The sequence below is a fragment of the Doryrhamphus excisus genome, chromosome 15, assembly GCF_030265055.1.
Source record: "Doryrhamphus excisus isolate RoL2022-K1 chromosome 15, RoL_Dexc_1.0, whole genome shotgun sequence".
Classification (NCBI taxonomy): Eukaryota; Metazoa; Chordata; class Actinopteri; order Syngnathiformes; family Syngnathidae; genus Doryrhamphus; species Doryrhamphus excisus.
In genome coordinates, this window is record NC_080480.1 from 17,071,553 (window position 1) to 17,099,534 (window position 27,982).

At 43.2% G+C, this 27,982-nt stretch overlaps 1 protein-coding gene and 1 long non-coding RNA gene across 14 annotated transcripts in view; one reads left to right on the plus strand and one right to left on the minus strand.

The window, feature by feature from the left end:
- Positions 1–34: 34 nt before the first annotated feature.
- LOC131103740 (uncharacterized) overlaps positions 35–27,982 on the minus strand; it is a 204,716-nt gene continuing 176,768 nt past the window's right edge. For 8 of the 13 annotated variants that reach the window (XR_009119665.1, XR_009119660.1, XR_009119657.1 and 5 more), the window contains 6 exons: positions 5,028–5,129; positions 3,622–3,700; positions 2,736–2,987; positions 2,104–2,656; positions 603–661; positions 35–152 (listed from right to left, as the gene is read on the minus strand). This is a non-coding gene — a long non-coding RNA (uncharacterized LOC131103740). Of the gene's footprint in view, positions 153–575; positions 662–2,103; positions 2,657–2,735; positions 2,988–3,621; positions 3,701–5,027; positions 5,130–27,982 lie in introns of all 13 variants that reach the window. The other 5 variants (XR_009119655.1, XR_009119659.1, XR_009119666.1 and 2 more) reach the window with 5 other exon arrangements.
- ngfra (nerve growth factor receptor a (TNFR superfamily, member 16)) lies at positions 43–27,977 on the plus strand. Its single transcript, XM_058050234.1, has 6 exons — positions 43–352; positions 2,206–2,371; positions 11,945–12,307; positions 20,137–20,380; positions 21,222–21,445; positions 25,041–27,977. Exons 1-6 carry the CDS (start codon positions 314–316, stop codon positions 25,091–25,093), a joined length of 1,089 nt encoding a protein of 362 aa, XP_057906217.1. The 5' UTR covers positions 43–313; the 3' UTR covers positions 25,094–27,977.

Genomic DNA, 27,982 nt, shown 5'->3' on the forward strand with positions numbered 1-27,982 from the left:
TCACTCCTCCTCCTCCTCCTCTGCATTGCACTTGCCTCCAAGCCTCACATCGGACAGGACACTCTCCTCCTCCTGCTCCTCCTCTTGTGTCTTCATGGTCGAGTCCAGTCCAGGAGGTCCCGGCTGGGTGGCGTGATGCTGCAGTGGACTTGCTGTGATTAAGACAAGAAAACAAACATTTGAGATGGAAATGAGAACCTCAACATAGCTTTCTTTTCCCTGTTATCACTTCTTGGAATTTCTTTTTTTGGGGGTGGTGGGTGCCTACTCCTCCTCCTCCTCCTCCAGCAGCAGCAGCAGCCTCACTACCAGGATGACTTCCTTTCCGGCACTTGTGATAGTGTACACTCTTGTAAGTATGCACTTTATTCATCATCTTTTTTTTTTTTGGCGCTTGAATGACTTCTTCTGGACTGAACTCCAGTCATCAAAGTACTTTCTTACATGGCATGACTTATGCATAATAATGCACAGTAATAATACATGAAGAAGCGATGCACCGACACTGCAATGCATGCCTTGTATTAATATTTCAGATGAACACTACTTTCTTGAATGATGAAGCGCGTTCGTACACACGGCGTGATGTTATGATGACTCACTCGTCTTCTTGCAACTTGTCTTCATTAAAAAGGGAGCCATTCAGCATAGTTGACATGATCTGGAATAAACATAAGCACATATTTATTTAATGGATCATTCACAGATGATCAATGTAATCAACAATTACTTTGGTATTTGGTATTTTTTTCATATAAAAATTGTAAATACTTTCAATAAACATTAAAAAACAACATAATGAAGCAACCATAGAAAGTTTTAGTACTGGTAAACATATTTGTTTACATTACAGTAATCACTAGCTTATCACTGCTATTTGGATCCTGACCCGATCCCAATAAGTGCATTTCCATTGAGTAGGATTCACTCTTAACAAATGGAAGACTTTCAGAGTTGGTTGTCTACACCCTGGACTGGCCACCAGTACCCCGCCTCTCGCCCAAAGTCAGCTGGGATAGGCTCCAGCATGCCCATGTGAGAATAAGCAACATAGAAGATAGACACCTTCTTGAGTGACACCTAGTGGCCAATGTAGAACACTGTACTACATTCACATTTACAACGCTTCTTCTGCCTTGTATTTGCATTTTCATGTATTGACTTAGATTACTACAGTATCCGGTAAGGTACGTTCAGTTATACATATGTACACCACATTTTGTCAGAAGGTCTTCCTGTTAGAAAATGCTGAATGATTTGACTTGACAGACAGCGCCCTCTGCTGGGTCCAAAGCTGCAACACACTTTTCCCCCTGCAGATAGCGCCATCAAACCACTTTCTATAGGTTAGAATTGTGTCTACCTATTGGATACCGTAGGACCAATGCTGCATTAAGTTGAAGAGCAATAACGATGCAATAATCACGCTCCAGTATTTGACAGCATGTGTGTAGCCTTCGCCACCAAGTGGGCAGCTGTCTTGCAACAAGGGAGCAATTAGGGAGGAGTCAGGGTGCAGCGCTTAATGGGCGTTTCTCCTTCCAACATGCGCCTCTTTCGTCGACGTTTTCCTCACTGACAGGCCCTTCCGGATCAGAACCTCTAGAGCGGGATATTATTCATGAAAGGATAAGTGCAGGTGAACGACGGGCGGGATTGAAGCTCGGAGGCAGCTGTTTCCGAGGAGCGTGTGGCGCTGCCAAGCGCTGTGTTGTGACAGCTGGCCTAAAGGGCGGCCATGACGCCGCATCAATTCAATTTAGGGAAGAATAAACCTGGCCCAAATTGAGCATGAAATCGGGGAGGATACAAAAGCGGGACGACTTAGCCAGATCATGTGACTACTTTGTTGTCGATGTGGAAAGGAAGCGAGGAGGACACTGAAGTGGACTTAACCTGTGGCCCCTTCCATCTCGCACCAGCTGCTATTAATAATCAACACAGTTCTTACATCCATACGCAACATTCAAATGTTTGTATTGATTCGACCTTTGACCCCATCGGACGCACACGTGAGGATTTATTGGCTAACCAGATTTCCTCTTAACACAAAAGCTAAAGAAAAAGCCAAAACACGTTTTGACCACTCCTCAGGCAACTTACGATGATGATGATGATGTACGGCCAACAGCCATCTTTTTTCACTGTACTTCATCTTTACTTCTTCTATTCGCTGACATGGGCGTGTCCCCCTCGTGCCGCCAGGTGACGCTAACGACGGCGGCGTCCAAGAGCGAGCGGGCGGTGCAGCTTCCGTGCGACTCGGCCCAGTACACCAAGGACGGCGAGTGCTGCAAGGAGTGCCCCCCCGGGGAGGGCGTGGTCCGGCCGTGCGGCGCCACCCAGACCGTCTGCTCGCAGTGCCTCGACAGTGAGTCGTTGCTCCTCTCACCGTTTAACCTTTGCTCCCAGATGTTCCGCTGGTTTTACTGCCGCTGGTGTGCCATAGGGACAAAAGTATTGGGACGGCTACGGGAAGGGAAAAGTGAACAAAATGTGGAGTTGTGCTGCTTGTGGGACTGTTTTCCAGTTCTACCGCACAACACTCATCCAAGCAGGCCTTCATGGCGCCTGCTTTGTGCACTGGCAACAGAAAAGGCCCTTTCTCCCACTAAATTAGACGCATACAGTTGTCCAAAATATGATGAATTGGTACCTAAGGACAAGTTAATTTGCATAAATGGCCATGGCGCATGTAGAAAAATCATGACATTTAAAAATGCTAATGAACTTACTTCTGTCGCTTCTTTTTGGGATTTTTTTTAATGTCACAAGCAAGACGGAGCTCCCTGGAAGTGCTTTTGGATGATGGGGTGGGGTGGGGGTCGGGGGGCACAGCAGGAACCTCTGCTCGTCATCCAATGACACCAGGAAAAGTTGCTAGATTTGTTGTTGGTGGCTTTAAAAAAAAAAAAAAAAAGACCATCTGCAGGAGTCTGATGATCGCTCAACTGGCACGACTGAGCCCTCCTGCAACGTCTTCTTCTCTGGCAGAGCATGTTTGAGATAGGAGGTGTGTTAAGGAGCAGAGTTTCACTGTACTGTACGCAGTAAATAAATGAAGGTAGGGGAAAACGTATGGGAAACATACAACATACAAACATGTAAGGATCAATATATATATTTTTTTTTAAAAAAAAATAAAATTCAAAAAATATGTCACAATAGCTTAATAATATTTAAGCAATGACTGATCTAACTAAATGAGGTAAAACACTGTACAAACAAAGCATAAGAAGCATTACAAATGTACTGTATTTCACATTGGCCACTAGGTGTCAGTGTTTGGTGAAACAGGAACTTGACTCCTCACCAAGATCCCCTGGGGAACACATTTACTGTGACACGACTCAGGTTTTTATGTCTTACGTGGCTTGTTTACTCTTACTCCGTCTACTATATTTGGTAACACGAGTGCATCGTCATTTAAAGGCGGTTGAATATGTATATATTTCCACTGATTATATAGTATCTACTATATTGGGTAATACAAATGTAAAGGCGACTATAGGGGTGTTGTTTCGTGTCCTGAGGGCTCTAATCAAAACGCTACTCCATGGAAATCTGGAACAAATTAACCGAGATAAACAAGATGACTGTAAAAATATCAACATGGCCTACCACATCCGCCTGATTTCTCTGTATGGGACCATCCGTGGAACAAGTTCCAACACCTCCGCTGTATTGTCACGTCCAACACCTGCGAGGAAAAGACACAAATTTTAGTCAATGAATGAGCATCAAGAAAGTTTATTTCAACGCAAAGTAACTTTGAGCTTTGGGAATATTTGGAGAACATCGGCATGATGAGAAAAGTGCATTGTTGCATCAGTCACCACGCTGACTTTGTGACTGCCGTTGCAAACACTTTCAAAGTCAAACAAACGAGCGCAGCCACGCGTCAGCTCTGATGTCACGCTGAAGAAATGAATCCCCTTCAGTCCCCGAGGGGGACGAACTCCTTATATTATTGACTTTTTTTCATGCATATATTTAAATGTTTCAACCCACAAAGGCCGAAACAAGTCATACCGTGAGGAAATAAGGCAAGGTTCCATTTTGTTGACACCGCATGACACGCCTCAGTGTGCTGCAAGCAGGCAGCCGGGCCGAGCCGGGCCGCGTGCCAACACTGTGACAGAAGAGAAGCGACCAAGGCTTCTTTGTCACAGCGCTAAGTGGCCAGTAAAGGTCAACGATACGCCGCTCGTCCAATTATGACAAGACCAATTGTGTGGTGGGATGCTCTGCAGTGTTGCGGCAGTGTGTGTATGTGTGTTCTGACACACACACACACAAACACACAAAACAAAAATGCTGGATGTTTCTTATTTCACCACAAGGGATGTTATTAAATTGAAAGGAATGAGAGATTCTTGAAAACTTTTTCCACAACAGACTTTAAACTTTGGCATGTTTTTCTTCCTTTGGCTGACTTCTTATGAGAAGGTTTGTCAAACTACTGCAAGCCAGGAAAGAATACAAATTCAATTTCTACATAAGCACAGGATCATAATTTGGGTAATAAATTAAATTCACGAAAAAAACCCTATGACATTTTAATACAATGTATGAACATATGATTAATTTCAATAAACACAGTATTTGAAATGAATAATAATAATAACGTCTTAATACACTGAAGTGAAGCGAAACAAACAGGCCCAAAAGTATTGGGACAAAATGTACTGTCGTTTTATACACCACCATTTTGTCCGAATACTTTTGATATGGATATATCCTTCACAAAAAACACTTAAATGGAAGCTACACTTCAATAAAATAGAAAGTACTTTGATTCCATATCTATTGTAGTGATGTACACAGACAAAAATGTCCAAATACGTTTGGGCCAAGGTGGGTGTGTACAGTGTACTAGCTAGGTTAGCATTAGCTTGGCTAGCAGCCGAGCAGCTGCTGCTGCTTTAATAAAACACTGTCATTGTTAAAGTTACGATACAAATAACAAAAGGCTAAACAAAAGAGTAACAAAAATATAAAAAATAGCGGCTTTTTTTATCACTTACATTGTCATCAAGACATCAGTAGTCGAAGCACCGAACCAACTTCCTGGTCAAAGGATTCCAATTAGGACCCACGGCTGTCCTTCAAGGTGCCTGACTAAATTACTGACGTCAGGATATGTAAAAAAAAAAAAAAAAAAGATTGGAATTAAGATCGTTATAATGCAGCTATATTAAAAATATGTCACTGCAAGTCTAACAAGACTTACTAATGATGTATGGTAATTTTAACATTCATAGAACAGTAATGTGTGTTTTTTTCTTTGCTGCTGGTCAGTAGCCATGCAAACACTTTTGACCTACGCAGTAAATTCTTTAGAATTTCCCTCCTGGGTAAAATGAAAGACATCCACCTGGCTGTCCACATTGAACAGTCTGGTCTTTATTCTAAAACCACGAGTGCATCGTTTGGCTTTGTTGGGGGCTGTAAATCGTAGTCGATGATGTTTTGTTTGTTCTCCTGCTTTCTTTTGAAATCCCCTTTCGGGCAGAACGCTCTTATTTCTCTCTCCGGATCCCTCTTCTTCCTCCTCCTCTTCTTCATCCTCCTCCTCCTCTTCCCTGCTGTGATGACTCACCGGCTGTGTTAGCCGAGAAAAAGCTATGAGAGAGCCTGGCACCCGAGGGCAGGGCCTGCTCGTCATCCATCATGCATAGTGGTACATGAACGCAACTCAATCTGCTGCCGCTAATTAAACCGCGTAGTCAATAATTACGGTATCGGCGCCGTGCACGAACACTACTTACTGCAGCAATTAAGCGCTCGCACCCCCCGGGAGGTTACATCCAATTTCCGGTTTGCACGCCGAGATGACCCCCCCCCCCCGTCCCGCCGACCTCACCTGAGCGTGTCGTTGAAGTGCACGGCTAAATCATTGATGACCTGCAAAGTGGCCAACATCCATTTCCTGTTTCACGGGTGAATCTTTGCTTACCGCACATCATTCCCACTTCCTGTCGGTGAAACCCACTAGACGCCCCCCCCAATCACACTGCTCATCAAGCGGCAGCGTCAGCGCTGTTGAAATATTCATCAGCCTCGTCTCCTCGTCGCCCCCCCACTCCAACCCCCACCATGCTAGGCTGTGTTAGCCGTTCTGGAAAAAAGCTGACATGTCAGTGTGGCGATTAAGAGCTTCAAGGGCAGAGTGGAAGGGGGGTCAAGAAGACGAAATAGAAGAACACCCTTTATACCCTTATAGTACTTCTTTGGGGCTCTGGTAGTATCCACCCTGCCTCTGCAGTGCCCCTGGTGGTCGGCGTTCACACTGCCCCGTATGCAACCGGTTCAACTGGTGGGAGGAGCGATTGCATCCACGAAAATGGACCACACTTAAACCGGGGGTCGGGAGTGTCCAAGTATGAGGGCTGGTCTTGAACCTCCAAGTCTGGTCCTCACGGATGAGCGAACGCCACCGGGGGCAGTAAAAGAGAGAGAGACAGCAATTAGAGTGGAACCTCTGCTTTCATCCTTGATCCGTTCCAAAAGGCCGGACAAAAAAACAAAAGGAGAAAAAGCACAGATTTGTCTCAGACATTACAACTACAAATACGGAGTGCACTTGAACTCCTCAGCAGCATGAGGCACACAGTTTTTAAGACCATGAAAACTTTCTTAACCCTTAGATGTATAAGTGGGTCAAAAATGACCCGGTCAGGTTGTTTTCTTGAAATATCTTCATAATGAAAATTTTTTATCATTTCATATTCTAGGTATTCCTCAAAAAACATATTTTTGATATCATGCCGTTCACATTTTTAACTTATGTTTTAAACATTTTAAGATTTTTTTGTTTTTGTGTTACTACCCCAACCTTCCATAAGTGGGTCAAAAATGACCCGGTCAGGTTGTTTTCTTGAAATATCTTCATAATGAAAATTTTTTATCATTTCATATTCTAGGTATTCCTCAAAAAACATGTTTTTGAGATCATGCTGTTCACATTTTTAACTTATCTTTGATACATTTTAAGAAATTTTTGTTTTTGTGTTACTACCCCAACCTTCCATAAGTGGGTCAAAAATGACCCGGTCAGGTTGTTTTCTTGAAATATCTTCGTAATGAAAAATTGTTATTTCATATTCCAGGTATTCCTCAAAAAACATATTTTTGATATCATGCCGTTCACATTTTTAACTTATCTTTTATACATTTTAAGAATTTTTTGTTTTTGTGTTACTACCCCAAACGTTCCATAAGCGGGTCAAAAATGACCCGGTCAGGTTGTTTTCTTGAAATATCTTCATAATGAACATTTTTTATCATTTCATATTCTAGGTATTCCTCAAAAAACATATTTTTGATATCATGCCGTTCACATTTTTAACTTATCTTTATGCAACACACAATGGATCCTTACATTTTCTATTGTTGTAGGGGTCATTTTCTTTTTCTAAGATGGAAAAAAGTGAAAAATTAAGATGTTTCTAACATGAAATCATTCTCGTGTGGCCCTAAAAATAATACTAAATATCATAAAAATGATTATTCCTAACCAAAATGGCAAAATTGGCATAAAAACGCATTGATTCTAATATGGGTCATTTTTGACTTGACTGTAGGGTCCAGTCACTCATGCATCTAAGGGTTAAAGGACCATAATGCATTGCTGATTGCAGTGTTACAGCGTTATGCTTAAAAGGGCATTTTTGCACGCTCAGCACAAAGGTTGGAATGTCCAAACGCAAACTAAAAGCTTCAAACATAAAGAGGAAATTGGGAGAATCCTCAAGGCTGCATTATTGATGACGCTAACGGGTGAAAGGGTCTTCCCTCCTTATCGCTTTTTTTTTCAGGAATTCCATCACTTGTTCCTTGGATTGGTGTCACTTATCAATATAAGGTGTGTGGTCCGCTCCACGCCGTAAACAACACTTCCGTAACACCTTTCCGGACCACCCTGCTCCTGATTATTCCGGTTTCTTTCCCTTTCCTTGTTTCCTACCTGAGCATGTAAAACGATCCCAGACTTGGAAACATCGGCGCAGTTCACAAGGTGTTAGCGGCCTCGCTGGGTGCCAACATGTGCTACAACATAGCTGCGGGAGCGGGTGGTAGGTGAACCGGGGGCGGGGGGGGCGCTACACCCCCTAAATGCTGTTAATCAACTTGACAGGCGCATGTGCAGGCTGACACATTCACACGTTATTACGACTGTTACACACACCGCTGATTTACTGCACTGCTGCTGCTGCCTGGAAGCGCAAATTCAAACACGTTATGAACAAGGGTGTCCAACATGCGGCCCAAGTTTGGCTAGCGGTTTTAAGTTTTATTAGATATTGGCTTTCTTGCCATCTGATCCCATTGAATAACCGATACCAATATAAATATAACCAGCAGATCTTATAATAGCAAACTAATATATTTTTACTGTGACCTCTCTGGATATATTTTAGACATTAAAAAAATAAATACCCCCACACCTTGTGCCCACGAGACAGTTTTTTTCTGAATAAGAAATTTTAATTTCACAAGATACCCGTACTAATGAGTGAGAAAGGTGACTATAGGGGTGCTATTTAATGTATTGAGGTCTCTAATGTTAAAAAGACTATTTAAATAAGGACTTCATAAATAAGGAATCCTAAATACACTCATCATAATTCTATTATAGGATTAAATAAACTCGGGTTCTTCCTACTCCTTTTCGGACATGTTGTACTGTTTTCTGAATAAGAATTTTTTTTTCACATTTTAATAAGAATATTTCTGAATAAATTTCTAAAATAAATAAATAAAATTTCTGAATAAGACATTTTTTCACATTTTAATTTCACAAGATACCCGTACTAATGAGTGAGAACGGTGACTATAGGGGTGCTATTTAATGTATTGAGGTCTCTAATGTTAAAAAGACTATTTAAAATATTGCCTTCATGAATAAGGAATCCTAAATACACATCATAATTCTATTATAGGATTAAATAAACTCAGGTTCTTCCTACTCCTTTTCGGACATGTTGTACTGTTTTCTGAATAAGAATTTTTTTCACATTTTAATAAGAATATTTCTGAATAAATTTCTAAAATAAATAAATAAAATTTCTGAATAAGACATTTTTTTACATTTTAATTTCACAAGATACCCGTACTAATGAGTGAGAAAGGCGACTATAGGGGTGCTATTTAATGTATTGAGGTCTCTAATGTTAAAAAGACTATTTAAAATATTGCCTTCATAAATAAGGAATCCTAAATACACTCATCATAATTCTATTATAGGATTAAATAAACTCGGGTTCTTCCTACTCCTTTTCGGACATGTTGTACTGTTTTCAGTTTTTTTCACATTTTAATAAGAATATTTCTGAATAAATTTCTAAAATAAATAAATAAAATTTCTGAATAAGAATTTTTTTCACATTTTAATTTCACAAGATACCCGTTACTAATGAGTGAGAAAGGTGACTATAGGGGTGCTATTTAATGTATTGAGGTCTCTAATGTTAAAAAGACTATTTAAAATATTGCCTTCATGAATAAGGAATCCTAAATACACATCATAATTCTATTATAGGATTAAATAAACTCGGGTTCTTCCTACTCCTTTTCGGACATGTTGTACTGTTTTCTGAATAAGAATTTTTTTCACATTTTAATAAGAATATTTCTGAATAAATTTCTAAAATAAATAAATAAAATTTCTGAATAAGACATTTTTTTACATTTTAATTTCACAAGATACCCGTTACTAATGAGTGAGAAAGGTGACTATAGGGGTGCTATTTAATGTATTGAGGTCTCTAATGTTAAAAAGACTATTTAAAATATTGCCTTCATGAATAAGGAATCCTAAATACACATCATAATTCTATTATAGGATTAAATAAACTCGGGTTCTTCCTACTCCTTTTCGGACATGCTGTATTGTGTATAAGTGCAAACGTGATGTTTTTCACTGGTCCCACAGTTAAGCATGTTACAAATAAGGTCCACCATTAGAGTAAACCAGCATCCATCCTGTATGGCTGCTTATCCCGACAGGGTCGTAGGGGTCGTGGGGGTCCACTGGAGCCCGTGTGCGACAATCAAGGGAGGTTATTTCTTGCAGGCGTGAACCTCTCAGTCGGGCGAGCCGATGAAAAGCAGCAGGCGGTAATTAGTCTCTTTATGTTGCCACGTATAAGCTTTTTAAAAAAAAAAATCAATAGCGCTTCTAAAATAGGACTCCCTGAACCGTTTGAGGTGACGAATGATTGTCATTTTAGAACTCCAGGCCGAGTAGAAGAGGTTTTAGTTGTCAGTGGACTGCAAGAATGCCTTTATGGAGCTCGCTTTGTGCACCGGGAACACAGCGAGGGCCTTTCAAAAGCAGGAGGGGGGGGGTCCACCCGCTCATTGACTGATTCCTTGATTTGGAGGATTAGGAAGGATCCGGCAAACATCAACTCTCCGAAGCTGGACTTCTGGGGCATTCAATGACTCCCAGCGGAGTCAGCTTATGTACGCAACAATAAAAGCCAGTTCTTACACGACGACGACAACAACACCACCGAGCGCCCGACCGAGCGCCCGCCTGGTATTTAAGGCTTTGCAAACACATGGCGGATCGATATAATCGCCTAGCCTTTGACTCGCTCGTCAAACAAGAGCTGCGTGATGTCGGGGTGAGTGGATCAATGCGTCCTCCTGCCCTAATGAAAGAGCGATAAACACTCTTAATACCATTAGAGTTGATGTTTATCTCCTCCGCCAACAGCCGCCATCCGCCATCCGCTACCTCAAACAAACGTAGCAGGGAAACGACTCTACTCACTCATATCATCACAGACGTTCGGAATGGTGGATCAGTCCTTCCGTTTTACGATGTGCACTCAATAAGGTCCCCAAATCAAAGGAAATCAGCAATTTTGTTTAACATAACATGAATAAAATATTGAGGAAAAATGTTGTAATTAACAACAATAGTGTCATAATATGACAAAAATATGATTTTAGTAGCATAAGTCATAATATTCGAGAAAAACAAACAAAACCATGAATAAAGTTGAAATTTTTGGAAAGTTAGGTTGCGAAAAAAGTTCCATTACGAGGATAAAGTCAAAATATTATGGAAATAGATTTGCGAAGAAATAAATGAATAAAATATTGAGGAAAAATGTTGTAATTAACGACAATAGTGTCATAATATGACAAAAATATGATTTTAGTAGCATAAGTCATAATATTCGAGAAAAACAAACAAAACCATGAATAAAGTTGAAATTTTTGGAAAGTTAGGTTGCGAAAAAAGTTCCATTACGAGGATAAAGTCAAAATATTATGGAAATAGATTTGCGAAGAAATAAATGAATAAAATATTGAGGAAAAATGTTGTAATTAACGACAATAGTGTCATAATATGACAAAAATAAAATTTTAGTAGCATAAGTCATAATATTCGGGAGAAACAAACAAAACCATAAATAAAGTTAAATTTTTTGTTGGAAAGTTAGGTTGCAGAAAACGTTATGTTACAAGCATAAAGTAAAAATATTATGGAAATAGATGAGCAAAGAAATAAATAAAATATTGAGGAAAAATGTTGGAATTAACGACAATCGTGTCATAATATGACAAAAATATCATCAAACAAAACCATGAACATTTTTGGAAAGTTAGGTTGCAGAAAAAGTTATGTTACAAGCATAAAGTCAAAATATTATGGAAATATTTATTTGCGAAGAAATAAATAAATAAAATATTGAGGAAAAATGTAATTAATGACAATAGTGTCATAATAGGACAAAAATATAATTTTCGTAGCATAAGTCATAATACTCAGAAAAACAAACAAAACCATGAATAAAGTTACAATTTTTGGAAAGTTAGGTTGTGGAAAAAGTTACGTTACAAGCATAAATTCAAAATATTATGGATAAATATTTTGAAAAAGAAAAAAACCCAAAAACGGTTGCCCTCCATCCTTGCTCTCCAGGCGAGACCTTCTCCGAGAACTACAGCCACACGGAGGAGTGCCAACCCTGCACGGAGTGCACGGGCCTCATGCGCATGGAGACGCCCTGCACGGACTCCAACGACGCCATCTGCGTGTGCCGCTACAACTTCTACTTCAACGGCGTGTCGGGCCGCTGCGAGCCGTGCACCGTGTGCCCCGCCGGCCAGGGCGTGTTTGCGCACTGCGAGCACGACCACGACACCGTGTGCGAGGAGTGCGTGGACTACACCTTCTCGGACCGCGAGAGCTCCCTGGACCCCTGCCTGCCTTGCACCATCTGTGACGACGAGACCGAGATCCAGCTGGCTCATTGCACCCCCACTAGCGACTCTGTCTGCCACAGTAAGTACCCCCTATTACTTTTACACTATAACTGTAAGATTAGATGATGATTCTATGTAATAATAACATGTAAAATTGAATAAATATGAAAAATAATATGATCCAAACAAGGAGCAAACGTCCCTCAGACTGCTGGCGATAAATCCGAGGATGAGCAAACATCGTATACGACGTTTACGCGTGTCCTCACATCTGAATAAGATATCTGTGTCGGACGGAAAGCACGGAGGTCAGAGGTCGTCTCTTCAGATGGCAGGAAGTGGCTGGCTTTTAGCGTGAAAAAGGGGTCAAAGACGACCGGAGAATGACTGACGGCGCTGCTCTCCCACCAAGACGAAGAGGAAAAGGACCACAGTGCAAGTCGTAAATGAAATCAGGCCCACGGGGCATCCAATCATCTTCAAAGTGGACGCTATGGAGTTCTACTCTGGGATGGAATTACGGAACAACTCGGAATTCAAGCGTTTGTACCCAGCTAAAAACACGCTACAGAATGGAGGCTAACGTGCTTCCAATACAAGATGGAGACACTTTCAAATTGGTTAAAAAGACTATCACACTTTAAAATGGACGACAGACGAAGAGGCGGACGGAGCATCCTTGCAGCTGTCAATCACAGCATAGCCAAGGATGAGGGCGAGGAGGATGGCGCTCTGAAGCAATTCCGTGACGATGATGGATCGATTGGCGTCATGGGAGCCCTGGGACCGGGGCTCGCGTTTCGCTGAGTGACCTCTATCAACACACTCAACGCGGCTACTTCCGCCACACAAACACGTTATGAGGACCGACGATCTATCGTGGAGGCTCAGGAGAGGCAGGCGCTGGCAAAAGTATCGGGACGGCAACAGGAAGTGGAAAATTAAGGGAATGTTTCATTCTTGGAGGGCCGCACAGTGAAGGATGCAACTTGGCCACTTTGATACTTTTACATCTCAGCTTTAGGATATAGATGAAAAATCATTTGTATATTTTATATATAAAATATATATAAATATATAAAAATATATAATACAAAATGTATATAAAAATATATAATATAATATATATATAAATATATAATATAAAAAATATATAAAAATATATAATATAAAAAAATATAAAAATATATAATTTAAAAATATATATAATATAAAAAATAGATAAAAATATATAATATAAAAAAATATAAAAATATATAATTTAAAAATATATATAATATAAAAAATAGATAAAAATATATAATATAAAATATATAAAAATATTTTATTTTAAGTTTTTTTATTAGGACATTTAACAACATTTTTCTCTTAATATTTTGACTTAATTCTTGGAAAATTACTGGTTTTTTCCCATTTTTGCATTTTTTTTTTTTTAGTTTTGTTATATTTTTAGAGCCAATTCCAAAACAGTCACAGGCTCCAAATGGCCCAGGGGCCGCACTTTGGACACACCGTTGGGGTGTGTCTGTGGGGGCTTCAGAGGTCACTAATGTTGGGCCTGCCCTCATTCTTCCGCACCAAACTCGTAACCAACTTTGCTTGGTCTTCCCTGAAGTGCTGCCATAACGTTTGAGCCGTAATCATGTGATGGACCGATGAAGCGATGGAGCGATGGAGACGGAGGCGTGTCTCAATACTTTTGTCCACGCTCCCACCGCCAGCAGGTGTTCTTTTCTTGCCAGGACTCTCTCTCCCCTCCTCCCGTTGGCGGGCATCCATTCAATGACCACAGCTAATTAGAAAACTTGACAGCAGCTTCTCTGTTCATCAGCACCCCCAGAAAACACCCCCCACCCCCTCGCCCAGTCCCCCGACACCCCACCGGAAAGAAAGAGCGCCTCCCCGACTCCCTGGTAGGATGCTCCTGATGAGCCACAGAGGGGAGAGTGTTCTCGCCGCTGATAAAGACGTCATTGTTGCTGGTCTCATCGGCGAAGCGGGCGAGGAGACGTGGACCGCCGCCACAAAAGACCTCCCGTCCACACCCCGCTTATAAACGCGCGGCGCTCCCTCGCTGGGCTAAGCTGGGTTTTGTTTCAAAGCCACCAAAGACCAGTCAATTTGGAAAAGCAGCGCCAGCGAGGCCGCGGAGGAATGCGGCTATTTCGGTCATCATCGCATGGAAAGCCGCTATTAAGGCGTCTCGTGCTGGACTACGGGACGACAGTCACAATCTCTGAGGTCCAGAACCTCTAAGGTGGTACGATTCCCGTGTTTGACATTTGGGGGCAAAAACGCGACTTTAAGGTTGCTTTTTGTGTAGACAGGAAGTTACATGAAGAAAACGCACTTATTGAAAGCAGCGTCACCGCACGTCATTTGACACTTCTATATGTAAGAAGATATATTATATATTATATTATATTATTATATATTTATCACATTTAGCAGTCATCATAACTCTTATTATATTCATGCATTCCTATTAGCAGTGGTTAACTTATTTTTACACTTTGTAATGCAGTTAAAAAGGTGTAAAAATCTTCACTAATGCAAATTACTAATCACTAATTAATCATTGGTGATTAATTGATCTAATCTCGATTGATTCTTGATTCATCAACCTCACTTTGAGGCATTTTCAGTTAAATTCATAATAATATTTTGGAAGATATACAGTAAACCTCGGATATATCGGAAATTCGCTCACAACCGACAAATAAAAAAAAGAACCGATTTTTCTGTAATGTATTTCCAATAAAAATTCATTGCATATATCGGATTTTTTATAACGGATTTCGCCTATTTCGGACAAAATCTCCAGTCCCGTTCCAATGCATTTCCATTAAACTTCCCTGGCATATATCGGATGGCCGCATCGTGGCGCTCCGATTCGCCGAATCGTGACAGGCCGCTATACGACGTCATTTGCAGCGTTTGCAGCGTTGCCTGCGCGTCCAGGTACATTGGAAACATAGTCAAGGAAGTGCCTTTTTATAACGGATAAAATCCCATTTACGCATATACCGGATATAAATCCGATATATGCGTAAAACGGACATTTTCCGGTATTACGCATATAACGGATTTCGCTTATATCGGACAAAACCAGTGGGAACAATTGAATCCGATATATCCGAGGTTTACTGTATAATAAAAACGACTCTCCGCTCCTCACCTTGCCCTCACCAATGGAAAAAAAAAATTGTAAACATGATTAAAATCCCCCCACTATTATTCATTCATTCATTCATTTTCTACTGCTTATCCTCACGAGGGTCGTGGGGGGTCCTGGAGCCTATCCCAGCAGTCTTCGGGCGTGAGGCGGGGTACACCCTGGACTGGTGGCCAGCCAATCACAGGGCACATATAGACAAACAACCATTCACACTCTCATTCATAATTTTGGCGTCGATTTGGAGAAAATTTGGAGTCGCTAATTAACCTAGCATGTTTTTGGAATGTGGGAGGAAACCGGAGAAAACCCACGCATGCACGGGGAGAACATGCAAACTCCACACAAAGAGTGGGAACTAATTAATTAATTGCAATTAATGCTTTAATTTGTCATCCCTATTTAAAACATTGCCTGTTATTCCTCTCCCAATGAAATGAACGCCAACATCCCGGAACAGCCTTTTATCGTATCGTCGAAGGCGCATGGAAGCGCCGAGTAGAAAAAGGCAGCTAAACACATTTAACACAAGTCCAAGTTCCACTTTATTCCATTTGCGAGGCTAGCTTTGCTTAGCTAATCGCCCCGTGCATTAGCGGGATGATGTACGGCAGAGCGGAGGAAACCCGACTACACGCCGCAGGAAAAGGTCACACGGCGTGTTCCTTTTCGGCGGCTCCCGATCAATAGCGCGGCTTTAAATAGAAAGCGCGCATGATTCCTGAGCAGTGCCGTTCTGTCTGTGAAAGATATTCTCGCACATTTTCGGTAAAGCGATCCTCTCCGCCGGAGGAAGAAGGAATGCCCCGTCACCGCCAGAAAACACTTTCTGTTTTTTTTCTCCACGTCCACATGGGCAACTGTCCATTGGTGCCCCCCCACGGTCTGCTCAAGGGTGTATTTCCGTGTGTAAATATCGCAGCGTGAGAAGAAAACACAAGAGAAGACAGATGACACTGGTGACCACATCACAGGACACTTAACCAAGTGCACATTTTAGCATCCATTGTTTGTTAGCGAGGCCAACAAACATCAGGATCCAATGGAGAATCAGCCCATTGGTGCTTCATGTGACACCACCAGGACTAAAAATACACTCAAGACCTCCACCAAGGCTTGATACTAGAGCAGGGGTGGGCAAACTTTTTGACTCGCGGGCCGCATTGATATAACAAAATGTCCGGGGGGGGGGGGGGGGGGGACTATATATTTTACACGTAACAGTCCACCTGGTATTATTGTATCTGTAAAATTGTCATGCAATCTGCTATTATTATTTATTATTTTATATTTATATTTAAATATTTTAAAAATAATAAAATATTATAATAATTAAAATAAAATTAAAATAATTATTATTATATTATTATTATGTAAAATATGCAAATATAACAATATTATTATATATAATTAATATAATAATTACCATTAATATAATAAATATAATAATCATAATAGTTATAGACAGCCCTGTGATTGGCTGGCGTCCAGTCCAGGGTGTACCCCGCCTCTCGCCCGAAGACAGCTGGGATAGGCTCCAGCACCCCCCGCGACCCTCGTGAGGAAAAAGCGGTAGAAAATGAATGAATGAATAATAGTTATAATGATAATATAATAATTATTATTTTAATTTTTATTATTATTATGTGCTTGTGTCCCTTTTTTCAGGAGCACTTTGTAAAGAACAGACCATGTCAAACAACGAAATTGATAAAACCATCAAAAGGTTGGCTCAGGCCATGATGCCAGGTTGTATGTTGAGTTTAAATTAAATACTTTGGAAAGATTGGGCGGGCCGTATTCAAACACTTGGCGGGCCGGATGTGGCCCCCGGGCCGTAGTTTGCCCACCCCTGTACTAGAGTCATGTGAAAACATGACGACACCCCCACGGTGCAATTCCAACCCGGAAATGCTGCACACGACAGGGTGGGTTAGTCGAATCACCACCAAATGTGGTACACGTCTTAAGTGGAGCGACACGCACAAAATTTGAGCAAGATTGGTAGAAAAACATGGCCGCCACCAACCAAAACATCTTAGCATGTGCACGGGGGCGGGACTTAGCGACAAATGGTCCATAAATCACTGACCATTTGTCTCATGATCATAACATCTGCGTATGCTAGCATGTATTCCAAAGTTAAGTACAACCCGTTAACCGGCGCAGACCTCACAGCTAGGAGACCAGGGTTCAATTCCACCCTCGGGCCATCTCCGTGTGGAGTTTGCATGTTCTCCCCGTACTCCGATTTCCTCCCACATTCCCAAAAAAAACATGCTAGGTTAATTAGCGACTCCAAATTGTCCATAGGTATGAATGTGAGTGTGAATGGTTGTTTGTCTATATGTGCCCTGTGATTGGCTGGCCACCAGTCCAGGGTGGACCCCGCCTCTCGCCCAAAGACATCTAGGATAGGCTCCAGCACCCCCCGCAACCCTTGTGAGGAAAAGCGGTAGAAAATGAATGAATGGTTGAAAAACATGGCCGCCACCAAGCAAAACATCTTTGCAGGTGCACGGGGGCGGGACTTAGCGACAAATTGTCCATAAATCACTGACCATTTGTCTCATGATCATAACATGTTGAGGGTATCTGCGTCAAAGCGCATGCTAGCATGTATTCCAAAGAGTGGTTAGCGCGCAGACCTCACAGCTAGGAGACCAGGGTTCAATTCCACCCTCGGACCATCTCTGTGTGGAGTTTGCATGTTCTCCCCGTGCATGCGTGGGTTTTCTCCGGGTACTCCGGTTTCCTCCCACATTCCAAAAAAAAACATGCTAGGTTAATTAGCGACTCCAAATTGTCCATAGGTATGAATGTGAGTGTGAATGGTTGTTTGTCTATATGTGCCCTGTGATTGGCTGGCCACCAGTCCAGGGTGTACCCCGCCTCTGGCCCCAAGACAGCTGGGAATGTTGCCTAATTTGGTTTGACATGAACGTCTCTAATGGACGCTAGGATGGAGAAAGCCACACCTCCTTTAATGGATGAAACAGGGTTTGTATTTTCAGAATAAAACTCAACTTTATTTCATTTAAATGGGCCTCGCGCTATCGATCCAAAAAGCGGTAAAGCGGAACGACCTGTCAGGAGTTGGGGTCGGAACGTCACACTCGTTGGCTTTGAAGGAAGCCTCGGGGGGGGTTTCCACGGGGTTAATCGCGCTCACTCCGGCTCAGAGCTAATGAGGAGCAGCTCTGACGCTCTGCTGGGAATGACACGCCGCTGCATATTCTCCACTCCGTGTTCTGGAGGGTTCTGGCAGGACGGAGCCCTAAAGGGGAAGGAATCACCAGCAAGCTGACAGCTCTGCTGCAGTGGACTTGAACACTGGATGAGCTGCGGGACTGTGGAAACTGCGGCCGGTCATTAATTGAGTGGCTGAAAAAAAAAAAAAAAAAGCGGAACAATTTATGAAATGACTCTTCTCTCCCGACGCTGAGATGACAGGAACCAGACTCATCCAGTAGCTCAAATGATGACCCCCCCCCCCCCCCCTCCCACTCCCACCCCACTCCATTTGGACCATCTATGGATCCATAGGCCCTTAATGTCATGCTGCAATCACACACCAGAGTGTGTGTGTGTGTGTGGTGGGGGAGGGGGGGGGGGGCATGTTGAGAAACACTTCCTTTGTCCAACATCAGAACCAGAACTCCAAAACAGCTGGCATTAATGTGCTGCCAAAAAGTCCCTCGTTGAAGATACTACAATGTTTCATCTCAAGAAAAGTCTAATCTTCTTGTGGTTTTGGGAATACCAGGAATACTCCAGCATTCCCTTCTATGGACCTCTTGAAAAGACATGCATTACATTCCAGGAACGTCACATAGCGTGATTCATAATAACCTCAAGTTGTTGAGCTAGCAGGCGCAGGAGGAGGCGCAACGTAACGTTATGAGAAGCACCGTCATCCGGGAAAAACTGAGTAGACTCGATTCTCCTCCACATTGAGAGGATGTCTCCCCAGGGAAGAGTTCTATACTGTACTATATTGGGTAATACAAGTGTAAAAGTGACTGTAGGGGTGCTATTTCATGTCTACAGGGCTCTAATAGAGAAAAACTTATTTAGAAGGTCATAAACGGGTTTTGGTAATGGTTTAATTTCATTTGAACATGCATCAGATTACAATTGAATGCATCCCATAATCGGTTTCCAGTTCCACATGTTCAAAAGGAGTAGGAAGAAGCAAAGCTTATTAAGTCCTACACCTTCATCTGGTATTTTTAGTCAGTAACTTTTTAGTCAGTAACTGTTACATTTGTTCACTTCCTGCCTAAAAAAATTGTTTTTTTAATTTGTAATTAATTTAATTTGCACTTAATTGTAATTTTAATGTGAATTTAATTTGAATTTAATTGTAATTTAAATTTGAATTTAATTTGAATTTGAATTTAATTTGAATTTGAATTTAATTTGAATTTGAATTTAATTTGAATTTGAATTGTATTTGCATTTAATTGTATTTGCATTTAATTGTATTTGCATTTAATTGTATTTGCATTTAATTGTATTTGCATTTAATTGTATTTGCATTTAATTGTATTTGCATTTAATTTTAATTTTAATTTTAATTTTAATTTTAATTTTAATTTTAATTTTAATTTTAATTTTAATTTTAATTTTAATTTTAATTTTAATTTTAATTTTAATTTTAATTTTAATTTTAATTTTAATTCGTTGCATCAGTTTGATCTTCCACCTCACGCCTCCTTCTCATCTTGCAGACCCTCTGCTGCCCACCTACTTCCCATCCACCTCCTCCGAAACGGAGCCCATGTCCCCCGTCTACACCAACTACTTCCTCCCCGACGGCTCCGACCCGCCGCCGCTTGACGAAACCACCACGTCCAGCGCCGGCTCGCCGCGCTTTCTCGGCCGTGGCCTCAACGAGAACCTCATCCCCATCTCCTGCTCCGTCCTGGCGGCCGTGGCGCTGGTGGGCCTGGGGGTGTGCCTTGTTCTGAAGAGGTCAGTGGCAACCAGGCGGGTGACTAATGTAGCCTCAGGCTGCAGGATCTGACCCAGAATCAGCCTTTCAGTTTTAACACAAAAACCCGACACGACACTAAACGCATTAGAGAGGTCACACGCACACACGAGTAGCATCGCAAACACATTTGAAGGGCCGTTAGAGACGTTGATTGGAATCTGGGGGTAGGGGGACTCGAGTGTTCCTTTTATGAGCCAGGTGGGGGCGGGGTGCAATATTCCTAAAGTATGATGACTATTTAATGCAGAGCCAACACATTTATTAGCAGTCAACCCAAACATTTGATTGTGTTAATTTTACTGGAGTCCTTGTGAAGACAACCAGATGTATACACACACACACACACACACACACACACACACTTCCCACATTGAACCCATTCACACAAACATCAGCACCACACACATATTGTATGTTTTTCATCATAAACACATTACAAGCACAAGGAAAAGCAAATGGCCGCAGGCAAAAACAAGCCTCACATGAACATGATTAGATCCCTAAAACAACACGTCACACGCTTCCTATATACAAGGCGCGCCCAATTTATTCATTTTGTTACAAAAATGACCCGCATTGTGAGGAGAACGGTTGCCATGGCTGCAACAACACCGCACACAGCGCAAATAAACAGCTCTTTGCCGCTTCGATGTGAAAGAATCTTATTAAATTACGTTTGACTCACTGTATTATTTGCCTGTTTTGGACCCCTACCAGACCCAAAATATGGCTCCTCGTCACAATATGGCTCCTTGACAGTCCACCATAACAAACCTGAGAAGATATGACAATAGAAAAGTATTCTTATTTCTCCCACAGGTGGAACAGCTGCAAGCAGAACAAACAGGCGGCTAACAATCGTGCGGCGGCGGCAGCAGCGGCGGCGGCGGAGGCGACACACAACCAGACGGTGACGCCCGAGGGCGAGAAGCTGCACAGCGACAGCGGCATCTCGGTGGACAGTCAGAGTCTTCAGGAACAACAACAGGCTCAGGCCGACATCCAGGCCGCGCCCCCACGCTCGCGCACACAGGAACAGATAGGTGGGACACAAATACGGACACCTCGGTACAGTGTGCCTACAGTTGTCACGGTCTGGGGCTACACGAGTGCCGCCAGCACAGGTAGAGCTGCGGTTCATTGAGAGTAAGATTCACACTTGGTAGAGTTGCCAGCTGTTTAGGAAATAACAGCAGTATGGTGACTAATATTCAGAGGTAGTACATTTGTACTGCTAATCAAGCTATCCACTGTACACAGTGCACTCGTGCAGCCCCAAGATGTGACACCACCACTGCCACCGTGTTTGACTGTAGGCAATTAGGCAATTATCTCACTAATCAGTTTGAATGTCGGAACTCAGGTTTTCAATGAACCGCAACTCCGCAACCAGCACTCATGCACAGTGATGCATGCACTCATGCTCATGTCACATAATGTCACAGTACATCTTGGCATTCACGTTCCCCTCCGCCACAATCTGCACCACTCGTCTAGCTTTATAATTATTTCTCTATGAACCGCAACTCCGCAACCAGCACTCATGCATGCAGTCATGCACAAAATATCACAGTACATCTTGGCATTTATGTTCCCCTCTGCCACAATCTGCACCACTCGTCTAGCTTTATAATTATTTCTCTATGAACCGCAACTCCGCAACCAGCACTCATGCATGCACTCATGCACAAAATATCACAGTACATCTTGGCATTCACGTTCCCCTCCGCCACAATCTGCACCACTCGTCTAGCTTTATAATTATTTCTCTATGAACCGCAACTCCGCAACCAGCACTCATGCACAGTGATGCATGCACTCATGCTCATGCACAAAATATCATAGTACATCTTGGCATTCATGTTTCCCTCCGCCACAATCTGCACCACTCGTCTAGCTTTATAATTATTTCTCTATGAACCGCAACTCCGCAACCAGCACTCATGCATGCAGTCATGCACAAAATATCACAGTACATCTTGGCATTTATGTTCCCCTCTGCCACAATCTGCACCACTCGTCTAGCTTTATAATTATTTCTCTATGAACCGCAACTCTGCAACCAGCACTCATGCACAGTGATGCATGCACTCATGCTCATGCATATAATGTCACAGTACATCTTCGCATTCATGTTCCCCTCCGCCACAATCTGCACTACTCGTCTAGCTTTATAATTATTTCTCTAAGAACCGCAACTCCGCAACCAGCACTCATGCATGCACTCATGCACAAAATATCACAGTACATCTTGGCATTCATGTTCTCCTCCGCCACAATCTGCATCGCTCGTCTAGCTTTATAATTATTTCTCTATGAACCGCAACTCTGCAACCAGCACTCATGCACAGTGATGCATGCACTCATGCTCATGCACAAAATATCACAGTACATCTTGGCATTCATGTTCCCCGCCGCCACAATCTGCACCACTCGTCTAGCTTTATAATTATTTCTCCATGCACCACAACTCCCCTGTGCTGGCAGCACTCGGGTATCTCTTTACAGTTATCTGTCAGCCCATTCATCAGCGGAGCTCCCATGCTTTGTCCCACAATAGCTGATAAAAGATCAGCCACCAAAGATCCTCATGAATATGATCTTTTCATCCCAAGCAGCTCAGCCGGCCTCGCTTCGTTTACGATAATGCGCGTCGTCCTAATCCTCCTGAGCCGAGCGCCTCATTAGCGGGTGTCAGGCGACGGGACGCAGGCCGTGGTGTTTAGCACATGCTAATTGGCGTTAGCGTGAGTGGAAGCCATTAAAAAAAAAAAAACTCCCACGCTGCTGCGGTTGTGGAAGTCTTGCAGGGTCGCCGTGTCGGTGTGTGCCGGACTTAACTCCTCATAAAAATAATAGAGGCTGCAGTGGAAAAGGAGGGAATCGAGCAAACACCTTGATGTGTGCATACAAGGTATTCCCCCACATGAGTCATCAGTGGGGGGGGCGAGGGGGGGTAGCAGCCTCGTCTCCATTAAACAGAAGCAACCCCCCCTCTCTCCCTGCCGCATACAATATTAATTCAGTGCCTTTAAAATTTCAACAACACTCATCTTTGTCCTACATTTGACCTCAGGCGAGAGTGGTCGTAACATTAGGCACGCCTAAAGTACTCCCACCTACATATATGTCCATCCCATCAGAGAAAAGCATCATTTTTGGGGTAAAAAATGTGCTAATTTAATGGGGGCTTGAACATGACGGGCCCCCCATGGTCCATCAAAATGATTATCTTTGTAAAAGCAAACTGTTATTTATGCAGCGGATCTCATCAGCTGGTTGCGCCGTGGCCTTTGAGTGTCGCTGAGTCACGTAACAAAGTGCGTCGTCGCCGTTACGAGGATGAGTCACGACATCACGAGTGTGATGCCGCACGACAACAAACATGGCCGCCGTTTAATGAAACGTCCATCCCATTAGTATGAAAGCATGCAGGGGCCGTAGACTAAATGCTGATGTTAAAAGGGAGAGCGCTATAATGAAAAGGTCTAAAAGCGGAACCACGTTGCGGGGATTGGGGGGGGGACAGGGGACGAGGGGGGGGTCATGATGTAGTACTTTAATTTAACATTACTGCACTGCATTGTTTGTTTTATTCTCCCCGAGCCCAATTGGAAGCTATGTTGTGTCTCCACGGCCCAATTGGAGATTCCCGAATGTTCCCATTTTAAAGACAAGGGAAAGAAACGGTGCGTTACAAAGCTTTTCTTTGATGGAGTGTTGCATTTAAGGGCACCCGGCGTCTATTGATCCTGAGATCCTGAACGTGGCGCTATGCTCGTTGTTATGACCACGGCGATTGTTATGGTGGCGACATCATAGCCATGATTGCACTCTGGCTTTATGACCTCATTGGACAGACTGCAGGGAGTCGGCTTTAATGGGACGACTTGGAGGAGGGGGGAAATGGGGGGGGCAGGTGTGATAAAGAGGACGAATGAAAGTGGACAAAAGCTGCCTTCAAAATAAAGGTCTTTGCAAGTCTTCTTTGGCACAAGCATGCATTGATAAACACCCACCAGGCTGTTTTTTTTTTTTTTTTTTTTGGGAAGGGGGGGGGGGGGGTCGACGCTTCATTCCTGAGGTGTTTCCATGGCGTTGGCTCAGTTGCCAGCAGGTTAAGAGGTTTGTGGGAAAAACAGCTTCCTGCCCCCCACTCCCCACCTCGACAGTCTGAAAACAGCCTTGCAACATGGCACAGCGCCCCCCCCCCCCAGGACTCAAAGTGTCCCTGAAAGCCACAGAATGCTCACAAATTACCCCCCCCCCGGTCAATATTCCCATTTGACAGGGAATGCTATTTTTTTTTTTAAATAACAGATTGGTTATGGGTCAGTAATGTCATTTAGGTCGGTATTTCTAAATTCCCGAGGTCAGTGAAGGCACTTTGGGGCGTGACTGGGTGTGACAGTGACGCATGATTGGTGAATAAAATGCATATAGATAATAATATTGTGGGGAAAGTCATATTACACAAATATGAGTGAATTCCTGAATATTCGTCAGAATTGGTAATTTTTTTAATATTTAAAAAAATATTAAAAAATCTATTATATAATATAATATATTATAAAAAAATATTAATATTTTTTAAATATTATTCCCATAATATAACATTTTTTTATATTTTCATTGCAGTGGTGAGGGTGGACGGCGGCCCCCAGCCTGTCACGCCTCCTCCCGAAGTCTGATGAAGAAGACGAGGAAGACGGCGGAGAGGAGAGCGGGGATCTAAAATGGTGGTTCTCGACGGGAGGGGGAGGGGGGGGGCACAAAGACTTCTGAATCGTCCCAAAGACTTCCAGTAGCCGGACCTCCTTTGGACCCGCCCCGACTCTTCATCCCTGCATGCAGAGTCTCTAGAACCATGTGCCTGGACTCTTATCGCCCCCCCCCCCCCCAGTAACCAACTGTAGATGATCCAAGTGCATCTTAGGGAATATTCCACCATTTCTTACTAACTGCCAACACTTTGAATGCGAGCTTTACGTTTTTTTTTTTTTTTTTGCCCTTAAACTCAAACGCGACGACTAGCCTTGAAAACACAGCCGTGCCTGGAAGGTGGACTCGCGCTCCTTCCTTCACATCCTCCTTTCAGGAGCTTCACGCCGCATTGCTCTACCTTCGGTTATTTGTCAGGCGGCTCCCGACCTGTCGGGAATCGGGAGGAAGGTCAAGCTGACCGCCTCTGCCCTCTTCGTGGGTGGGGTGGGGGGGGAGATGGTGTCTTCTTTCACTTTTCACGCCGTTTAACGTTTCTTTCTCCTTCGGCCTTTTCACTTTGCGGTTTGCAGCAAAGCTCGGCTGACTCAGCGGCTTTGCTGCGTGCGCAACGTGAGACGAAAGCGCTGACTCACCGCCGTGACTCGATGCCGGCCGATGGGGCGGGCGATGCAAGCGGGGCCTCCAGACGGCCTGCGGTGACGTCAGCGCTGACCCTGAACGCACCGCGGCGCTTTAGACGAACTGCGGCCAACACAGTCCATTAAAGGGAGGCTTCTAAAGGGAGGGGGGGGGGGTTAATTAACCTAAAATGTGAAAACTCATGACATACCAATTTAATAATGATTTGGAGTGCTTGAAAAAGTGGAAAGGAAAACCTGATTCTCACACCGTCAACACAACAGAAAGAGAACCAATGTTGTATAATATGTAATAAGGAGGAAACTGCTTAGTCAGCATTTTAAAGCGCACGTAGAGGTTGCGACAAATTTGCTAACTTGCTAATTAGCTAATTTGCTAATTTGCCGAGGGTCCACCACACGACAAAACAAGCCACTTCTTACACATTCAACTTGTAAGGGGGCAGCGTACTGTAAACTGGTACAGGAACCCCCCCCCCGCTCCCCTTATGGTAGGATTATGCTAACATGGACACAAAAACGCCAAGGCTGAGAGTGTCGCATTCTGACTCCAACAGTCCACAGCTCACTACAGCCCCTGCAGGTGGGGGGTGGGGTGGGGTAAATTAACCTAAAATGTGAAAACTCATGACATACCAATTTAATAATGATTTGGAGTGCTTGAAAAAGTGGAAAGGAAAACCTGATTCTCACACCGTCATCACAACAGAAAGAGAACCAATGTTGTAATATGTAATAAGGAAACTGCTTAGTCAGCATTTTAAAGCGCACATAGAGGTTGATAACGCTACAAATTTGCTAACTTTCTAATTAGCTAATTTGCTAATTTGCCGAGGGTCCACCACACGACAATATTATCCACTTCTTACACATTCAACCTGTAAGGGGGCAGGGTACCGTAAACTGGTTCAGGACCCCCCCCTTATGGTAGGATTATGCTAACATGGACACAAAAACGCCAAGGCTGAGAGTGTTGCATTCTGACTCCAACAGTCCACAGCTCACTACAGCCCCTGCAGGTGGGGGGTGGGGTGGGGTAAATTAACCTAAAATGTGAAAACTCATGACATACCAATTTAATAATGATTTGGAGTGCTTGAAAAAGTGGAAAGGAAAACCTGATTCTCACACCGTCAACACAACAGAAAGAGAACCAATGTTGTATAATATGTAATAAGGAGGAAACTGCTTAGTCAGCATTTTAAAGCGCACGTAGAGGTTGATAACGCTACAAATTTGCTAACTTGCTAATTAGCCGAGGGTCCACCACAGGACAAAACAAGCCACTTCTTACACATTCAACCTGTAAGGGGGCAGCGTACTGTAAACTGGTACAGGAACCCCCCACCCTTATGGTAGGATTATGCTAACATGGACACAAAAACGCCAAGGCTGAGAGTGTCGCATTCTGACTCCAACAGTCCACAGCTCACTACAGCCCCTGCAGGAGGGGGGTGGGGGGGTTAAAAAAGTGGGGATTATTGTCACAACGGGATAATCCCTCGTCATGATCTGTGGCCGCCGTCTCGTTTGACGGGCAGGGCCGAGGCGCTAGCGCGTTGGCGCTCACGTCACCGCGGTGGCCATTAGAGAGTCAGTGTGACTGACAGGTAGCAATTACCGGCGGCGACAGCATCCTTCATGGTTTGGGCGCACGTGTGTGTGTGTTTATGTGTGTGTGTGTGTGTGTGTGTGTGTGTGTGGGCACCAGCCTCTTTGAAGCTCATGACATTCTGGATCTCTTATCCGCGTTTACAGCTGCTGACATTTCCTGTATGGAAGAGTCACTTCACAGGGATGGACACCTTTTATCCCCCCCCCACGCCCTCCTCCCCCTGTGACATATAAATACCTTTCAAAGACCTCAAACGCAGCGTGAAAGTGACCTGCTATATATTTTTACAATAGTGCAAGATCATTGGGGAGATTTGATTCAATTGATGAATGCTGAGGCAGGAGAAGGAGAAACGTTAGTCAACATCCAACCTTCTGGTCCTCCTTTCTCTTCTAAAGTGATTCATTCTGCATGATGGAAGCCGAGGAAAACAAGAATGTGTGTGTGTGTGTGTGTGTGTGTGCGCACGTGACATGTTATGATTCACGCTTCTGTGGAGAGGCAGAGTGGGTGTGATTCATCCACATCCTGACTGTGACATTCAAACAGAAGCTGTTACGGTGCATGAGGGGAGAACGTGGCTTTACCGCCCCCCCCCCCCC